The following is an 18,440-nucleotide window of genomic DNA, read 5'->3' on the forward strand; positions in this document are numbered from 1 at the left end:
TGTATGACTTTGGTAATGTTTGTTAAAAGAATTCTAATGAGACATTATTTTTGGGAAACATCTTTCAAACGTAAGATCACTTTTAAAAAATTTTTTTAAATTTTATTTTGAAAAGTAATCCAAGCCAGGTATGGTGACATCATCTGAGAGGCTGAGGCAGACAGACAAGCAGTGCAGCGTCACAGCTCTGGGAGAGCAGCGTCGTGGAGGAGACGCGTGCTTGCCCGTTTCTAAAGGGCTACTGTTAGCACCTCTGAGAGTTCCTTCACAAGCAGTCTCCAGAGAGACAGGTTCTCATATCATTCTCACCGTAAGGCACAGACTAAGCAAAGTCCTGTCTTCTCTGTGCACAGAAAGCACACCCCGATTTAACTACTCAATCGTATTTTTAATGGCATCTGGATATCGGCACTAGGTGTTATCCGAAAAGTTCTGGTTATAACTTGTGTTTTCTGGTTAGTACATCAGGAACCAAATGAATGAATTATAGGCTTGACATAGGATTAATAGGCATTCTCTTCCTAAGAGTAAAACCAGGAATTCAGGAATTTCTTCAGAAAGGATTTTTAGTCTATTCTAGGTAGATTTCTCAGAAGAAACTGGTTTGCTTTCTGAAAAAGAATAGTTTCTGGGGTAGAACACTTGCCTAGCATGTCCTTAACACTACAAAAGAAAGAAAAAACAATAGTCTCAATTTCTTTCTTTTTTTTTTTTTGGTTTTGTTTTTTGAGACAGGGTTTCTCTGTAGCTATGGAGTCTGTTCTGGAACTAGCTCTTGTAGAACAGGCTGGCCTGGAACTCACAAAGATCCACCTGCCTCTGCCTTCTGTGCACCACCTCCGCTCAGCTAATTTCTTAGCAGTTCATTGCCAAGTTGAACAAGGTCTTTGCAGTTGTACAGTGTGGCCCTACCTGCACTCTATGTCCTCAGGTTACAGTAGTGTTGTTCTCTAAGAACAATGTCCTAGACTGAAATCATGCACCTTCTACATGCTCTCATTCCAGAGTGCTGGCCTTTTCCTCATCCCCCATCACTTCTGTCGCTGTTAAGATTGATGGAGCTAATGTAGGCCAGGCTGCTCACGTGTCTGGTCCTATCTTCATACTGAAGTGGAACCCTAAAAACTACAGTAACGGGACACACACCATAGAAGTATCCGTCCAGGTAAATTGTCGTTTTTAGTTTGTTCTGTTATTGCATGGGCTCTTGCCACAGTGAACTCTGATTTGGGTTTTATTGCTAGTCAGTCAGTAGTAAACAAATTTAATAAGCAGTAAATAAAGTTTGAACACAGGATATTTAGCATGTTCTTTTGGAAGTTACATTTTATGTATTTATTTTCTGTGTCCGGGCAGGGAGAACCACAGGCACCATGATGCAAGTGTGGAGGTTAGAGGACAGTGTGGAGGGGTGGGGTCTGTTCTCCTTTAAATACACCATACAGTCATGGGAATTTACCTCAGGCTTAGGCTTGGTGGCAAGCGCCTTTACCCATTGAGCCATCTCATTGGCCCCGAGTTTTCTTGTCCTTTGTGATCTGCCTTTATCCCTAGGCAATCATGGATATCTGTTTTCAATCTTACATGCATGACTTTAAAAAATTAATCTGCTAAAGCCTAGTTAGGTGGCACATATATAATTCTAACTACTCAGGAGACTGAGGGAAGAGGACCATGAGTTTGAGATCAGCCCAGGTAATATGGTAAGTGTTATGCCCAGATCCACAAAGTCCCCCAGAAACCAACAAAGAATCTGAATGCCGTATGTAAAAGCAATGAGCCTTTATTTTATACAAGTTTGCAAACTCAGTCTCTCTGTATGTCCAACATATTGGAATAATCAGAGAGCCCCGAGGTCAGTTAGAGTTGGGTATTTATAGTAGTAAGAGTGGGGGTGAGGGACTTCTAAGGTTCAGGACCCCTGATTGGCTGACATTTGTCTAGGGGTGTCCTGGTGAGTGTGTGCTGGCGGGTGATCCTATCTACAAGGGTTGGAACGTTAGGCATTTCGTTTGGATGGTCTGTTCTTGGGTGGTGCTTGGGTAATCTCAGTTTGTGGTTCTTCCTGCAACCAGGTATTGCCTCAGGGTAAACTACTGAGACTCAGGCCTCCTTTAAACTTGGCTAGGTCTTACACTGGCAGGTGATAATGGTTGGGTAAAGAACTTTCTTTGGGTGGTCTGTTTCTATTAAGCTTATCATGGCTGGCTCCTACAGTGAGATGCTATCTCAAAAGAATTCAATCTACTGATTGATTATTAAACAGGTAGCTTGTTTCTTCCACTCATTAATGGTAAAGTTCTGTCCAATTTAAATACATCACATTAGATAGGTATGGTTGTATGAACACACGTGTGCATACATGTTTGTTTGCGTGTGTGCGTGTATGTGTGCACATATGTGTACACACATATGCATTTGGTTGATTCAAATCAGAATCCAAACAAGGCCTACATAACAATTAGCTCTGGCTGTCCCGGAACTCTCTCTGTAGATCAGGCTGGCCTCAAACTCAGCCACCTGCCCCTGTCCTGACTGCTGGGATTAAAGGTGTATAATACCACCACCTGGCAATATCTTCCATTTCTTTTACCATGTAGACCCTCTCCCCACCTCTGCTTTATTGTCCTTTTCATCTTATTTTGTAAATTCTCTCCCATTTATATATATATATATATATATATATATATATATATATATATATATATGATCTGTATGTGTGTATGCAGTATGTATGTGTGTTTATGCATGTCTGTGGATGTGGTTACAGGAACTCATGCATATAGGTGTGCATGCATGTGAAGGCCCTTGGTTGATGCTGGGAATCATCCTTATTAGCTCTTCCATTGAAGCGTTAATCTAATTAATCTTTATCAATTAAAAAAAATGGGGGTCAAATATTGGGGTAAGAAACTGAAAGTTCAGAGCACTGGGAGCAGCCACCAGTTGCTTCCTGCATCTTTGATTCTACAGTCCAAAGGACTGAGATCCCCCTCAGCCCTGTCTTGTCTGTCTACAGTTCTCCAAACCTCTATGGTCAACTAGAGGGCTAGCTCTGCCCTCTGACTCCAAGCAAGCTTTGTCAGAACACAATCAAAATATCATGCAATATTCCATATTATTCACTGAGGCAGGGTCTCATAATCAAAGCCAGAGCATGCAGATATGGCTGGTCTGTAGGCGGTTTTTTCTGTCCTGCCTGCCAGCTCCCAAATCATTATGTGGAGACTTATTATTAATTATGAGAGCTTAGCTGATAGCTTAGATTTGCTATTATAACTTAACTAGCTCTTATAACTTAAATTAACCCATATCTTTTCATCTATATTCTTATATGTGGCTCTGTTACCTTTATTCTGTACTGCCCATGCTGCTTGCTTTGTGTCTCCTGGCATCTCTTCTTGACTCCACCTTCATCTTCTCAGCATTCACTCTGCCATGAAAATACTGCCTAGCTATTAAACCAATCACAGTGACATATGTTCACACAGTGAAAAAGAATAGTCCACAACACTGGTCTCGCTAGCCAGCTTGAGGATCCCACTTAAAACTTCTGAGTGTGGAGTTAGAAGCAGGCAGGCCACCATACCCACTTAATTTATATGAGTTTTTGGTATTGGAACTCTTATTTATTTATTTAGTAGTGTTCTGCCTGCATGTATCCCTGCAGGCCAGAAGAGGGCACCAGATCTCATTACAAAAGAGCAGCCAGTGCTCTTAACCTCTGAGCCACCTCTCCAGCCCTGTATCTGAACTCTTGTCTTCATACTTGTGCACAAGAACTTCAATCACTGAAGTACACTTCCCCAGCCTCTACTTTATCTTTGGAGGCAGGGTCTCTCACTGAACTGATATGACTAAACTGGCCAGCCAGTGAATTCTGGGACTCAATCTCTCTTCCTCCTTCCCCTAGGACTGGGGTAATATATATATGTATTTGTTTATATGTCTGTATGTCTGTATGTGTACCTGTATATTTACAGAAGCTAGAAGAAGGTGTGTCATTTTCCTCAGAGCTGGTGTTAAAAGGCATTTGCAGGACACCAAGCTTGTTATGTGTGGTAGCGTCCAAACCCTATTCTTCCTGATTATGTCATCTCTACGGCCCATTTCTGGTTTTTCGCATGGATTCCGGGGATTGAATTTGGGGATTGCTTCAGCAGCAAGCATTTTACCAACTGAGCCATTATTCTCTTTCTCCCCCTCTTTCTTTTCTTTTCCTCCTTCTTTTTTAACATAGGCTCTCACTAAATAGGTTCTGACTGGAATTCACTATGTAGACCAGGCTGGCCTCAAACTCAGAGATCCACCTGCTTCTGCTTCCCAAGTTCTGGGATTAAAGGTGTGCGCCACCCTCTTGCTCTTCTCATTTCTGTCTGAGCTCCACCACTGCTTCTCCTCAGTGCAGCCCCTCAACCCCACCTCCTTCAGATTCAGCCTTCAGGTTTAGTGTGGGAAGACAAAGTGGTCCTCAAGCCCAGGAAACCTTTGTTTTTGAGAAACTGTAAATAGGTGTACAATCAGAACCTGCACATACTGTATGCCTGTAAGTTGCTTCTTGGCTGTGTTTGTAACTAGGATTCTGCTGGAAGAAGTAAGAGTGTTCACCACATATTTTCTGCTAAAGAGAATACGCATCTCAAATTTGATCCTTGGGCATCATTTATTCTCCTCACTGACCACTACATTGTGGTAAGTAAAGTCAATAAAATGTTACTTGTGTGTGAGTGTTTGTTTTCACTGGAAATGGTAAATGCAAGGTTCTAAATAATACAGTTTTAAGCCTTATAAAACAAAGTTTACTGTTTATCTCTAAGAATACAATGTTTTGTGTGTATATGATAGGGATGTATGTACCATGGCATGTGTGTGGAGGTCAAAGGACAGCCCGCTGGAGTTGGTTCTCTCCTTCCACCACATGGACCATCCCAAGGACTGAATTCAGGTCATCAAGCTTGTTGGGAAGTGACTGTACTGCTGAGCCATCTCACCAAGATCTCACCAAGCCAGGCGTTTCTTTTCTTTTCTTTCTTTTGATAAAGATTTACCTATTTTTTTATGTGTATGAGTATTTTGTCTACATGTATGTTTGTGTACCAAATGCATGCCTGGTTTCCTTGGAGGTCAGAAGAGGGCATCAGATCCTCTGGAACTGGCATTTTGGATGGTTGTAATGCTGGGAATCAAACCTGGATCCTATGGAAGAACAGCCAGTGAGTGCTCTTAACTGCTGAGACATCTCTCTAGCCCTCAAGAACTTCTTGTGGTTATTTTTTTTATATTAGTTTGTGTGTATGTGTGTGCATATTTATTCTTTATTGATTTTTAAGGCAAAGTATTACTGTGTTTTTCAGGGTAGCCTTGGATATTTGAGATCAAGCAATCCTCCTGCCTCAGCTTCCTGAGTACTTGGATTATACAAGTGCACATCACTGTGGCTGACTATTATTTCACAGTCCATGAAATCTTCCTTGTCATGAACATTAACACAACACACACATACACAATAATACAGAGTAAACTAGGGTTTTTTTGTTTGTTTGTTTTTTGTTTTGTTTTGTTTTTTTGATTTTTCGAGACAGGGTTTCTCCGTAGCTTTTGGTTCCTGTCCTGGAACTAGCTCTTGTAGACCAGGCTGGCCTAGAATTTACAGAGATCCGCCTGTCTCTGCCTCCCGAGTGCTGGGATTAAAGGCGTGCGCCACCACCACCTGGCTACAGAGTAAACTGTTGAGGATAATTGAAACCTTCCTTAATTTTACTTCCCCCAAATAGCTTAGGGTATACACTTACATGCATAATATTTAAATAATTTGCTTTTTTCAATTTGCTTTCATTACATGCATAATTATGCTTTTTGAAAAAAATGAATAATGGGTATTTCATTTCATCATTACAATTTTTGGATGGTGGTTTCTTCATTAATTTAAAGTTTTTGTTTTATATTCTTTTTGCTTTTTCGAGATAGGGTTTCTCTGTGTAGCCCTGGCTGTCCTGGAACTCACTTTGTACATCATCACTTTGAATTCAGAGATCCATCTGCCTTTGCCTCCCTAGTGCTGGGATCAAAGGCATGTGGGGCCACTGTCTTCACCGCCCCAACTAATCTTAAATTTTATTTGGGAGATTTTCTTTCTTTCTTTTGTTTTTTCAAGACGGTTTCAGCCGGGCAGTGGTGGTACATGCCTTTAATCCTAGCACTCGGGAGGCAGAGACAGGCAGATCTCTGTGAGTTTGAGGCCAGCCTGGTCTACAAGAGCTAGTTCCAGGACAGGCTCCAAAGCTACAGAGAAACCCTGTCTCGAAAAATGAAGAGAGACAGAGAGAGAGAGAGAGAGAGAGAGAGAGAGAGAGAGAGAGAGAGAGAGCATTCTTTGCTTATTTAGCCCTGTGGTATACGATTTACCCCTGCCCCATATTCAACTTTAAATAAACAAATTACCCTTCGGATATAATGAACCTCTAATATTGGTTCAAGTAAATTGGGAAAAAGCAATACTAAGCAGTTCATGATATTCATGATATTATCAGTTAATCGGATATTTATTTAGTTCTCTTTAGCCACATTTTTTTTTTACAGAGTATTTTGTTGTTGATGTTAAAAACAAAACCCTGTTTCCCCTTCTTCACACACTTCCAATACCAAATGTGTGGGGCTTTCTGGTTTAAATAGTTCCCTAGTTCTCCATAGATACTGATTGGGGTGTTCTAGAATTTAACTCAATTCTCATAACGACTGCCAAGAAATAATGTAGATCCCACAGGCCAAGGGATCAGCCCTCCTCCCTCCCTCCCTCCTCACAGCAGTCGGGTCCAGAATGTCCCGTGCTTCAGATGGACTAGCTGTACATTGGAGGTTCCTAAGACTTCCTTTCTTGGGATTAGTAGTTTTCTAGAATGGCTCACAGAACTCAGGAAGACAGTTTCCTTCCTATTACTTAAGGATAAACTCAGTATCAGCCAGATAGAAGAGAGGCAGGGAAGAGGCTTGAACGTCAATGTCCCCGTCCTTCAAGGCACATGCCATTCCTTGTCCCAGCACTGCTGCTATTCACTAGAGTCGCCTCTGGAACCCTCCAGCCAGGGTTTCTATGCAAGTTTCACTGTGTAGGCCTGGTTGGTTAAATTATTGGCCCTTAGTGATGAATTCAACGCCCTTTCCCCTGGAGAACAAAGGGGGATGGTGTAAGGACACAGTGCCAGCCCTCGACGCTTAGCTGATCCGTCTAGCAACTAGCCCCTATCCTTGGTGGCTTTCTAAAGCTTCTTATTAATCACAGGTGACATTCCTTCTGCTCGTCACCCCAGAGCTGTCTGAGGAACCTGGGGCTACAACCAAGTATTTTATGAGGAAGTATTCTACTATTTCCTGTTATCATTTATAAAATTATAAAGGTCTTAGGAGTTATTGGCAAGAAATTTATAGATTAAAGTACGTATTTCTTATTATGTCACTTACATTTTGTTAATGAAGCCAGTTTCAAAGCCTTGCCTGGAGTTGCGCCAGCATATCTGTTCACATCAATGTCTCTTTCTCTGCAGGCCCGGGTCCTGTTTGTGTTGATTGTGCTGACCCAGCTCGCCATTCTGATTACGTTTAGATATCTAGCATACCCAGAGCTGAAAGGTCAGTAGTTGTGATTCCCTTTGTTCTCAGAGGACTTGAAACCCCCATAACACCCTCATCGTTAGCAAAGATACAAAGCAGTGTGAACTGTCTTCGTTGCACTCTGTGAGGTGCATTCTTTAGATGACCATTAGTTTTTCTGTAATATTTATCTTGAAAAATAATTCTTTTCATCCCCAGTATATGGCAATAAAATGTGATTTAATCAAAATATGTCAAATTCACAATATAACTCAAAACGGCCAACTTTTAATTTAAGTAATTGTTTTTCTATAAATAGCTATTTAATGTAAGTTTATGTTTGAAATACCTTTGAATAGAAAAAAATTAATTCAAATAATTAAAAATAAGGCACTAATACAACCTGGAAGAATTTGGCTGGGCATAGTACACATGCTTTTAATCCCAGAACTCAGGAGACAGAGGCATTATGAATCTCCATGAGTTCAAGGCCAGCTGGTTTGCATAGGGAATTCCAGGCCAGCTGGGGCCACACAGTGACATTCTGTCTCAAATTGGAGAGGGGTAAAATTTAAGTGGGGCATGTGTAATCCTGAATATACTCTGAGCAGGCTATGGGGTCGCTATGAGGTGGTGCCTGTGGTGCTCACTACCTCTTCTGAGAGATGTCTTTCCCTGTGCTGTCTCTGTAATACAGTGATAAATAATGGGAATTAATTGATCATTATTAATACAGTTAGAGGAAGGTGAATATTCAAATGATGACAGTGAGCAAGAAAGTCCCACATCCTCACCAGATTTTTTCCCCCTTCTCTCCTTAGCCATTTCCTCCCTGTTGAGAGCCTATGACTGGAGGAAGTGGTCTGGTGTTATAATTGTCTCATCTCAGACTTGTTAAGGGTGATTACCTGTGTCTGTCGTTTTTAACACCCATCCTAAATAACACGTATGCTAACACCTACCTTGATGCCTTGAGCATAGCAGGTGCATGTCATCCTTGTTAAGGAAATCATGGAGATTCAACATGCCACCAGGCTGTGTGTCACGTGCATAGAATCCCAGCACAAGAGAGATGACGACAGGAGGATCTAGAGTTAGAGGCCAGTCTCAAGACAGGAGAAAGATTTTGTGTGCCTCCTTGGTACCTGCCATAATTGTTGCTTACTTCTTCCTACTTGCTTACTTCTGCTGTCAGTAGAGCTGGGCAACGGCACTCTTGGAAGCGTCCCAGGAGTGTGTTTAAACGGAGTCACTTGTGTTTCCACTCTTGCTTTTCCTGGTGAAACTGTTTATAAACATGTTCCTATCAAAGCCCTAACGCTGGTTATTGGTTTACAGAGCTGAAACATGGAGCTGCAGCTAGCTAACCTTTCCCCCAGTTTCCAACTGTTTCCATCCTTTACTGCGATCTTACTTGGTCCTGTCCTGCTTCTGCTTAGGCTGTACTGAGAGGGTGGAGGGCAGCAGTACTTTTGTCCTCCTTGCATTTTTGATGACTTAGTCTGGCCCAAAAGGTGTGCTGTGGCTCATGCCTGTCATCCTACCACCCAAGAGGCTAAGACAGGAAGATTGCCATGAACACAAGGATGTCCTGGGCTACATAGTGAGTTTGGGGCCAGACGGCAATACAGAGTAAGAATCTCAAAACAAAACAACAACAACAACAACAAAACAAAAAAATGAAAGGAAAGGAAAAAAAGAATCACTTAAGGACATTAAAAATAGAGATTCCTAGGTCAATTTAACTGGATTGGAGTATAAGAGCAGCAGCATGGGAATCCACTCCTAAGTGTTTAGGTGATTCTGAAGCAGCCAGGCTTAGAGAGTACTATTTTATGTCACATCCAAAAGAGAGAAGCAAGAGCTGGCCTTTGGACTGGCATTCATAGAGCTTTTCTGTTAACATTTAAATCTTGGAGGGTTAAGGTTGCGTTACTAATTTTTTTAAAATATTTATTTATTTATTATGTATACAATATTCTGTCTGTGTGTATATCTGCAGGTCAGAAGAGGGCACCAGACCTCATTTCAGATGGTTGTGAGCCACCATGTGGTTGCTGGGAATTGAACTCAGGACCTTTGGAAGAGCAGGCAATGCTCTTAACCACTTGAGCCATCTCTCCAGCCCCCTTGCGTTACTAATTTTAAAATAGCATTAAAATTACATATCAGCATATTCTTCCTGACTGATTGATTACCTTAATAGCTACAACCTACCTTTATGTTCCTTTAAAGATACAAGGGATCTATGAGTATAGTGGAATATCATTAGGAATTATTTCATTATTTTTTTTTTCTACCAGTTGTGTTTGGTTCTATTCTAGGTCTCAGGGATATCCAACCTCTGGTTACTGGCCATCCAGGGAGGGGAGGTGGTGGTGGGGGAACTGGGAGGAGTAGAGAGAGGGGAAAATGCAGTCAGGATGTAATATATGAATAATATATGACTAATTATATATGAATAAAAAAGATACAAAGAATCTAGTTTCAAAGGATTTGGACAGAACTATCACCACATTTTTAAAGTAAAGATGTATATTAGTTTGTTAGGCCCTAAATAACAGCATACCATAGTTGGCCCAAACCACAGCAAAATCGTTTTCTCAAAATTCTAAAAGTCCAAGACCAAGACTCCCCACCCTGGGAGGGAAGGCTTTTCTTCTTGCCTTGCGAACGGCTGCCTTCTTCCCTCTGTGTCCTTCCATGAGTCGTCCCTAGGTCTGTATTGTCTGTCCACTGATGGGGAGGGCTCTGTAAAGTGAGAACGCATCACATACAGGGAAAATACTTATATTTGATATAGCTTTTAGAAGTCTGTGCACTGCTTAAATACCGAATCCTATGGAAAAGAGTCATGGCTTGATTGATCATCCTCTGAACATGGCAAAATCTTTCAGATCTACCTGAGGATAAAAGAGTGTAGTGTAGACCTCTGGCAAGTGTGTCTGTCATTTAAACTCATAATCTATCTGAGAATTCAATCTATTATAGTATATATAATTAGGTATTCCTCTCTGTGTGTCTGTCTGACCTACAACAAAGCCACATTAAAGCTCTGCCGTCTGAGATTCTGTGTATGTTGGCTCCCCAGGGTTCTGAGTTTCAGAAAATCTAAAGAAGGAAATCTTCTAGAAAAGGTTTAGAGAAATTAACTTTGCATGTGTTTACCAGGTTTTTAATTCTTTTCTTCTTTTTAGAACCTCCGGGATTTGCAAATATGACCGCATTTTCCCTTCATATCTTGGGCAAAACTAACATCTTCTACTACTCTGTATTGTTGCTGACTTTATACACAGTGCTTGGTAAGTAAAGGATAAACTCCAAGATTGTAGAGAATTCTGCTAAAGAATATATTGAGAATTTTGTCAACAAAATAATTTATATTCCAGGTATAACAAATGGCATATGAGTTCCTCATAAATCATTTTCTGGGACTAAACCTCTGAAACTGTAAACTACCCCATTAAATGTTTTCCTTTATAAAAATTGCTCTTATAAAGGTGTTTCTTCACAGTAATAGAAGCCCCAACTAAGACATAAAGAAATATAAATGAAATTTAAAGCAAAAAAAATAAATAAAAACCAGCTATTTTCTCTACACTTTTCTGGATTATGAAATCCTATCAGTCTATGATATACTTGAAATAGGCATGTGGCTTGTAAATTCTGGAAAGACTATCATGCTCATAAGGTTTTTTACATTCTGTTGTCTAAGTTTGGCTGTCCTTGAACTCACTCTGTAGAACAGACTGGCCCCAAACCCAGAGATCTGCCAGCCTCTGCCTCCCAAGTGCTGGGATTAAAGGAGTGCACCACGTCAGGCTCTAAGCTTTTCTTTAATTCCTTTTCACAAATTGGAAATTTAGCTGGGTGGGAATTTGCTCTGAGGTCACCACTCCCTTTATTCCATTTCTTAATCCATTTATCTCCTTAAACACAGGATTTAGCTCTATTCCACATCCTGGTGTCAATCTGTGTGTTTTGTATTTTTATTTGCTCAGCTTGCTCCTTTTCATTATAACTTTTCATTATAACTTTATCAGAGTTAACACTAATAACCACATGACAGAGTCTATACTAGATTGTTTTGAGATTTCCCTCTGCCAAAGGAATTAATCCAAAACTCTTGCCTCAGGCAGATTTTCCAGACAAAGGCAAAGAGCAGCCACATTCTTTACCCAAATATCACAAGAACAATCTCTAGGCTACATATTAACAATCTTCTCCTCTGAAACCTCTTGATCCAGGCACCCACAGTTCAAAACACACTCAAGCCAAGCGATGGTGGCACACATCTTTAATCCCAGCACTCGGGAGGCAGAGGCAGGCGGATCTCTGTGAGTTCGAGACCAGCCTGGTCTACAGAGCTAGTTCCAGGACAGGCTCCAAAGCCACAGAGAAACCCTGTCTCGAAAAACCAAAAAAAAAAAAAAAAAAAAACCCCCAAAAAAACCCAAAAAAAACCAAAGAAACAAAACAAAAAGAAAAAACAAACCCCACACACTCAGCACCACTGTCTTCCATATTCCTACTAGGATGGCCCATTAAACAGCCTTTAAAGCATTCTGCTTTCCTAACCCAAATTCCCAAAGTCCATATTCCTCTAAACAAAACCATGGCTAGGCCTATCACAGCAGTACTCCACTCCTGGTGCCTACTTCTGTCTTAGTTAGGGTTTCTGTTGCTGTGAAGAGACACCAGGACCACAGCAATTCTTTTAAAGGAAAACATTTAATGGGGAGGCTTACAGTTCCAGAGGATTAGTCCATTATCATCATGGTGCAACATGGCAGTGTGCAGGCAGACATGGTGCTGGAGCTGAGAGTCCTACATCTTGATCAGCAGACAACAGGAAGTGGTCTGCGTCACTGGGCATGGCTTGAGCATATACAAGTACTCAAAGCCCACCTCCACGGTGACACACTTTTTTCAACAAAACCATATCTACCTACCTAACAAGGCCATACCTCCTAATAGTGCCATTTCCTTGAAAGGCCATTTTCTCTCAAACCATCACATTTTGTTTTCTATGCATGTTTGTATGTGTGGGCACATGTGCCACAGTGTGGATTTAGCAGTCAGAGAATAACTTGCAAGAGTCAGTTCTCTCCTTCCACTATGTGGGTCACAGAAACTGAACTCAGGTGGTCAGGCTTAGTGACAGGTGCCCTAACCCACTAAGCGGCCACACTGGCCTAGACCCATCGGTTTGTTTATTTGTTTGTTTGTTTATTTCATTTTTCAAGACAGGGTTTCTCTGTATAGCCCTGAATGTCCTGGAACTCACTTTGTAGACCAGGCTGTCCTCAAACTCACAGAGATCTGTCTCCTAAATTCTGGGATTAAAGCATATACCACCATGCCTGGAAAGACTCATAGTTTTTTAATCTCCTGCTTTTCTGCCCATTCCTCTGTCAGGACCATGGTTTGTTGGTGAAATAATTGATGGCAAATTGGGTTGCTGCTTTTCGTTTGGGATATTTGTTGATGGACATTTCCTGCAAGGTGGTCTAACATTTATAAGTGGAATTATGCAGGTAAGAAATTCCTAGAACATCCTGGCCTTGCTGAACTGTCTGTCAGGGATCTCCGATTACCATGGGTCATTGCTCCTACTTTCCAGCAGGGCAGTCTAATCGCGGACGCTTTGCTCACTTTCTGTTTTCTCCCTCTTTTATAATATCTACATTTGCTTTTAGACAAAAAGCCTCGAGGTAGCTGTAAACATTTAGAATACATTCTGCCCATTCAGGGTTCTTCTTATTTGTTTCATTGTGCTTTCTTTTGTGGGGCTAGGCTGAGTAAAGGTCTCTCCATAGTCCTGGCTGTCCTGGAACTTGCTTTGTAGAGCAGGCTACCTTGAATTTACAGAGATCCACCTGCCTCTGCCTCCCAAGTGCTGGGATTAAAGGTGCACACCACTATGGCCAGTTTTATCATACTTTTTTTATTGATGAAAATGAAATAAGAGACTTATGGCAGAAGAAATTTTACATTTTCAAGTTTTAAAAACTGATTATGGTAAGGAAAATGTTTCAAAACTGATTGTGGTAAGGAAAAATGTTTCAGAGGGATGAAAAAATAGATACATAAGGAAAGTGAATGTTATTTAAGGAAAACTTCACTGTACAAAAAACAGCGCTGGGCTTCCAAGTCTTAGCAAAGAACACAGTGGATAGGCAGCTCTATGTCTCCATGGGACAGGCATGAGTCTGGGACCTCAGAGAGAGTAGGCCTGAGCCAGGACCTCTGTGGGCTTGAGCATTGGTCTGGGACATCAAACGGAATAGGCAGGAACCTGGAACCCCTGTGGGTCCGAGTGTGAGTCTGGGACCTCTGAGGAAGTGAGCAGGTCCTCTGCGGGTTTGGGCACACCTGAGCCTGTGACCTCCAAGGCAGTAGACTGGAACCAGAACCCTTTCCAAGTCCAACTCCAACCCAGGGACTTCTTCTTCTTCTTCTTCTTCTTCTTCTTCTTCTTCTTCTTCTTCTTCTTCTTCTTCTTCTTCTTCTTCTTCTTCTTCTTCTTCTTCTTTTTTGGTTTTTTGAGACAGGGTTTCTCTGTAGCTTTGGAGTCTGTCCTGGAACTAGCTCTTGTAGACCAGGCTGACCTCGAACTCACAGAGATCCACCTACCTCTGCCTCCTGAGTGCTGGGATTAAAGGCGGGCACCACCACTGCCTGGCCAACCCAGGGACTTCTACAGGAAGGAATCCAGACCAGGATTTACAGAAACAGATAAAAGCCAGCAACCTAGGCCAAAGTAGGCCTAAGACAGCAAACTCCAAGGGAGCAGAGCAAAGCACAGGTGCACTGAGCTATCTCCAGGAACAGGAGTGACCAACGGGGTAACTAGAACTGACTGTACCATGAGGAACAACCATCTGAGCTTTGGATTCACTGGCACCTAGAAGATTATTCAAGAGAATCTCAGACAGCCCCAACCACACCTATCAGAGGAAAAGTGGAAAAGGTAAGATCACACACTACACCACAAAGAACAACACAACACCAGTAAAACCTAAAAACCCTACAACAGCAAGACCTGAACAACCAAATATGGATGAACCAGAAGAAAATGATCTAAAAAATAACTTCAAGAGAATGTTTGAAGTTCTTAAAGATGAAATGAGACATTTCCTTAAATGGAGGAAAAGACAAATAAAAAATTGGAAGATATCAGCAAATCACTTAAAGAAAACCAAGAAAAAGAAATCAAATATATAAAAGAAACTATTCAGGACTTGAAAACTGAAATAGAAACAATAAAGAAAACACAAGCTGAAGGAATTACAGAAACAGAAATCATGAGAAAAAGATCAGGGAACCACAAATGCAAGCATGACCAGCAGAATACAAGAAATGGAAGAAAGAATCCTAAGTAATGAAGATACAATAGAGGAAGTAGACTCATAAGTTAAAGAAAACATTAAATCTAACAAAGGCTTAACCCAAAATATCCATGAAATATGGGACACCATGAAAAGACCAAATTTTAGAATAATAGGTATAGAAGAAAAAGAAGTTCAACTCAAAGGCACAGAAAATTAATTTAACAAAATCATAGAAGAAAACTTTCTCTACCTAAAGAAAGATATGCCTATGAAGATACAAGAAGCTTACAGAACACCAAATAGACTGGATCAAAAAAAAAAAAGTCCTCTCACCACATAATAATCAAAACACTAAACATACAGAGTAAAGAAAGAATATTAAGAGCTGCAAAGGAAAAAGGCCAAGTAACATAAAGGTAGACCTATCAAAATTACACCTGACTTCTCATTGGAGATAATGAAAGCCAGAAGGTCATGGTCAAACATTATGCAGACATTAAGAGTCCACAGATACCAGCCCAGACTACTATACCCAGCAAAACTGTTGATCACCATAGAAGGACAAAACAAGATATTCCATGGCAAATTTAGATTTCACCAATACCTAGCCACAAACCCAGCCCTATACAAAATACTAGAAGGAAAACTCCAATCCAAGGAAGATGGCTACACCAACAAAAACAGACAATTGATGATCTCATAACAGCAAATCCCGAAGAAGAAAAAAATGCATAAATTAACATCACCAACGATGAAAACTAAATTAACAGGAGATAGCAACCACTGGTCATTAATATCCCTTAATGTAAATGGACTCAACTCACCTATAAAAAGACATAGACTAACAGATTGGATATGAAAACAGAATCCATCCTTCTTCTGCATACAAGAAATACATCTCAAACTCAAAGACAGACACCGTCTCAGAGTAAAGGGTTGGCAAAAAATATACCAATCAAATGGACCTAAGAAACAAGTGGGTGTAGCTATATCCTAATATCTAACAAAATAGACTTCAAGCTAAAATCAGTCAAAAGAGACAAAGAAGGACATTACATATTAGTCACAGGAAAAATCCATCAAGAGGAAATTTCAACGTTGAACATCTATGCCCCAAATACAAGGGCACCCTCATTATGTCAAAGAAACACTACTAAAGCTTAAATCATATATTAATCCCCACACACTAATAGTGGGAGACTTCAACACTCCCCTCTCACCACTGGACAGGTCAATCAGACAAAAAATGAGCAGAGAAATAAGAGCACTAGCCGATGTTAAGACTCAAATGGACTTAACAAGCCGGGCGGTGGTGGCGCACGCCTTTAATCCCAGCACTCGGGAGGCAGAGGCAGGCGGATCTCTGTGAGTTCGAGACCAGCCTGGTCTACAAGAGCTAGTTCCAGGACAGGCTCCAAAGCCACAGAGAAACCCTGTCTCGAAAAACAAACAAACAAAAAAAATCAAATGGACTTAACAGACATCTATAGAATATTCCATCCAAACAGAAAAGAATATACCTTCTTTTCAGCACCTCATGGAACCTTCTCAAAAGTTGACCACACTTGGTAACAAAACAAACCTCAACAAATACAAAAAAATTGGAATAACCCAATGTACCTTATCAGATCACCGCGGTTTAAAACTAGAAGTCAACAGCAATACTAATTCCAGAAAACCCACAAACACATGGAAATTAAACAATGCTTACCTGAATCATCAATAGGTCAAGGAATAAATAAAGGGAGAAATTAAAAGCTTCCTAAAATTCAATGAAAATGACCATGCAACATACCCAAATTTATGGAACACAATGAAAGCAGTGATTTGAGGCAAGTTCATAGCACTAAATGTCTACATAAAGAAGCTGGAAAAATCCCACACTAGTGAATTAACAAAACATTTGAAAACTTTAGAACAAAAAGAAGCAAACTCATCTCAGATAACTAGATGGCAGGAAATAATCAAATTGAGAGCTGAAATCAACAAAATAGAAATAAAGAAAAAATACAAAGAATCAATGAGACAAAGAGTTGGTTCGTCAAGAAAATCAACAAAATAGACAAACCTTTATCTTAACTAACCAAAAGGCAGAGAGAGAATATCCAAATTAACAAAATTAGAAATGAAAAGGGGAACATAACAACAGACATGGAGGAAATACAGAGGATTATCAGGTCATATTTTGAAAACCTGTACTCCACAAAATTGGAAAACTTAGAGGAAATGGACAACTTTCTGGATAAATATCACTTACCAAATTAAATCAAGATCTGATAAGCAAATTAAATAGACCTATAACTGCTGAAGAAATAGAAACAATCATCAAATGTCTCCCAACCAAAAAAAGCCCAGGACCACATAGTTTCAGCTCAGAATTCTACAAAACTTTCAAAGAAGAACTAATACCAATACTCCTCAAATTATTCCACACAATAGAAACAGAGGGAATATTGCCAAACTCTTTATGAGGCTACAATTACCCTGATACCCAAACCACAGAAAGACATTACTAAGAAAAAGAATTACAGACCAATCTCACTCATGAACATTGATGCAAAAATACTAATTAAAATACTGGCAAATCGAATCCAAGAACACATCAGAACCATCATCCACCATGATCAAGTTGAATTCATCCCATAGATGCAGGGATGGTTCAACATATGAAAATCTGTCAACGTAATCCACCATATAAACAAACTGAAAAGTAAAAACCACATGATCATCTCATTAGATGCCAAAAAAGCTTTTGACAAAATACAACATTCCTTCATGATAAAGGTCTTGGAGAGAGCAGGGATACAAGGAACATACCTAAACATAATTAAGGCAATATACAGCAAGCCAACAGCCAACATCAAACTAAATGGAAAGAAACTCCCAGTGATTCCACTGAAATCAGGAACAAGACTCAATATAGTTCTTGAGGTCCTAGCTAGAGCAATAAGGCACCAAAGGGAGATCAAGGGGATACAAATTGGAAAAGAAGAAGTCAAACTCTCACTGTTTGCTGATGATATGATAGTTTACAGAAGTAATCCCAAAAATTCTACCAAAGAACTTCTACAACTCATAAATACTTTCAACCGTGTAGCAGGATACAATTTTAAGCCAAAGAAATCAGTAGCCCTCCTTTACACAGATGATAAAAGGGCTGGAGAAGAAATCAGAGAATCAATACCCTTCACAATAACCACAAATAGCATAAAATATCTCGGAGTAACTCTAACCAAACAAGTGGGAGACTTGTATGACAAGAACTTTAAATCTTTGAAGAAAGAAATTGAAGAAGACACCAAAAAGTGGAAAGATATCCTATTCTCCCGGGTAGGCAGAATTAACATAGCAAAAATGGCAATCTTACCAAAAACAGTCTACAGATTCAATGCAATGCCCATCAAAATCCCAGCAAAATTCTTCAAAGACCTTGAAAGAACAGTATTCAACTTCATATGGAAAAGCAAAAAGCCAGGATAGCCAAAACAATCCTGTACAATAAAAGAACTTCTGTACTCA

General features: G+C 40.2%; 1 protein-coding gene across 1 annotated transcript in view; it reads left to right on the forward strand.

Annotated features, from left to right (window-relative positions):
* Positions 1-18,440, forward strand: part of Tmem62 (transmembrane protein 62) — a 32,108-nt gene that overhangs the window by 12,099 nt on the left and 1,569 nt on the right. Inside the window, exons 9-13 of the mRNA XM_075961905.1 lie at positions 1,006-1,165; positions 4,579-4,692; positions 7,542-7,626; positions 10,785-10,889; positions 13,006-13,124. Of these exons, the coding sequence (XP_075818020.1) occupies positions 1,006-1,165; positions 4,579-4,692; positions 7,542-7,626; positions 10,785-10,889; positions 13,006-13,124 (583 nt within the window). The remainder of the gene's footprint in view (positions 1-1,005; positions 1,166-4,578; positions 4,693-7,541; positions 7,627-10,784; positions 10,890-13,005; positions 13,125-18,440) is intronic.

The sequence above is a fragment of the Microtus pennsylvanicus genome, chromosome 2 (genome assembly GCF_037038515.1).
Source record: "Microtus pennsylvanicus isolate mMicPen1 chromosome 2, mMicPen1.hap1, whole genome shotgun sequence".
NCBI lineage: Eukaryota > Metazoa > Chordata > Mammalia > Rodentia > Cricetidae > Microtus > Microtus pennsylvanicus.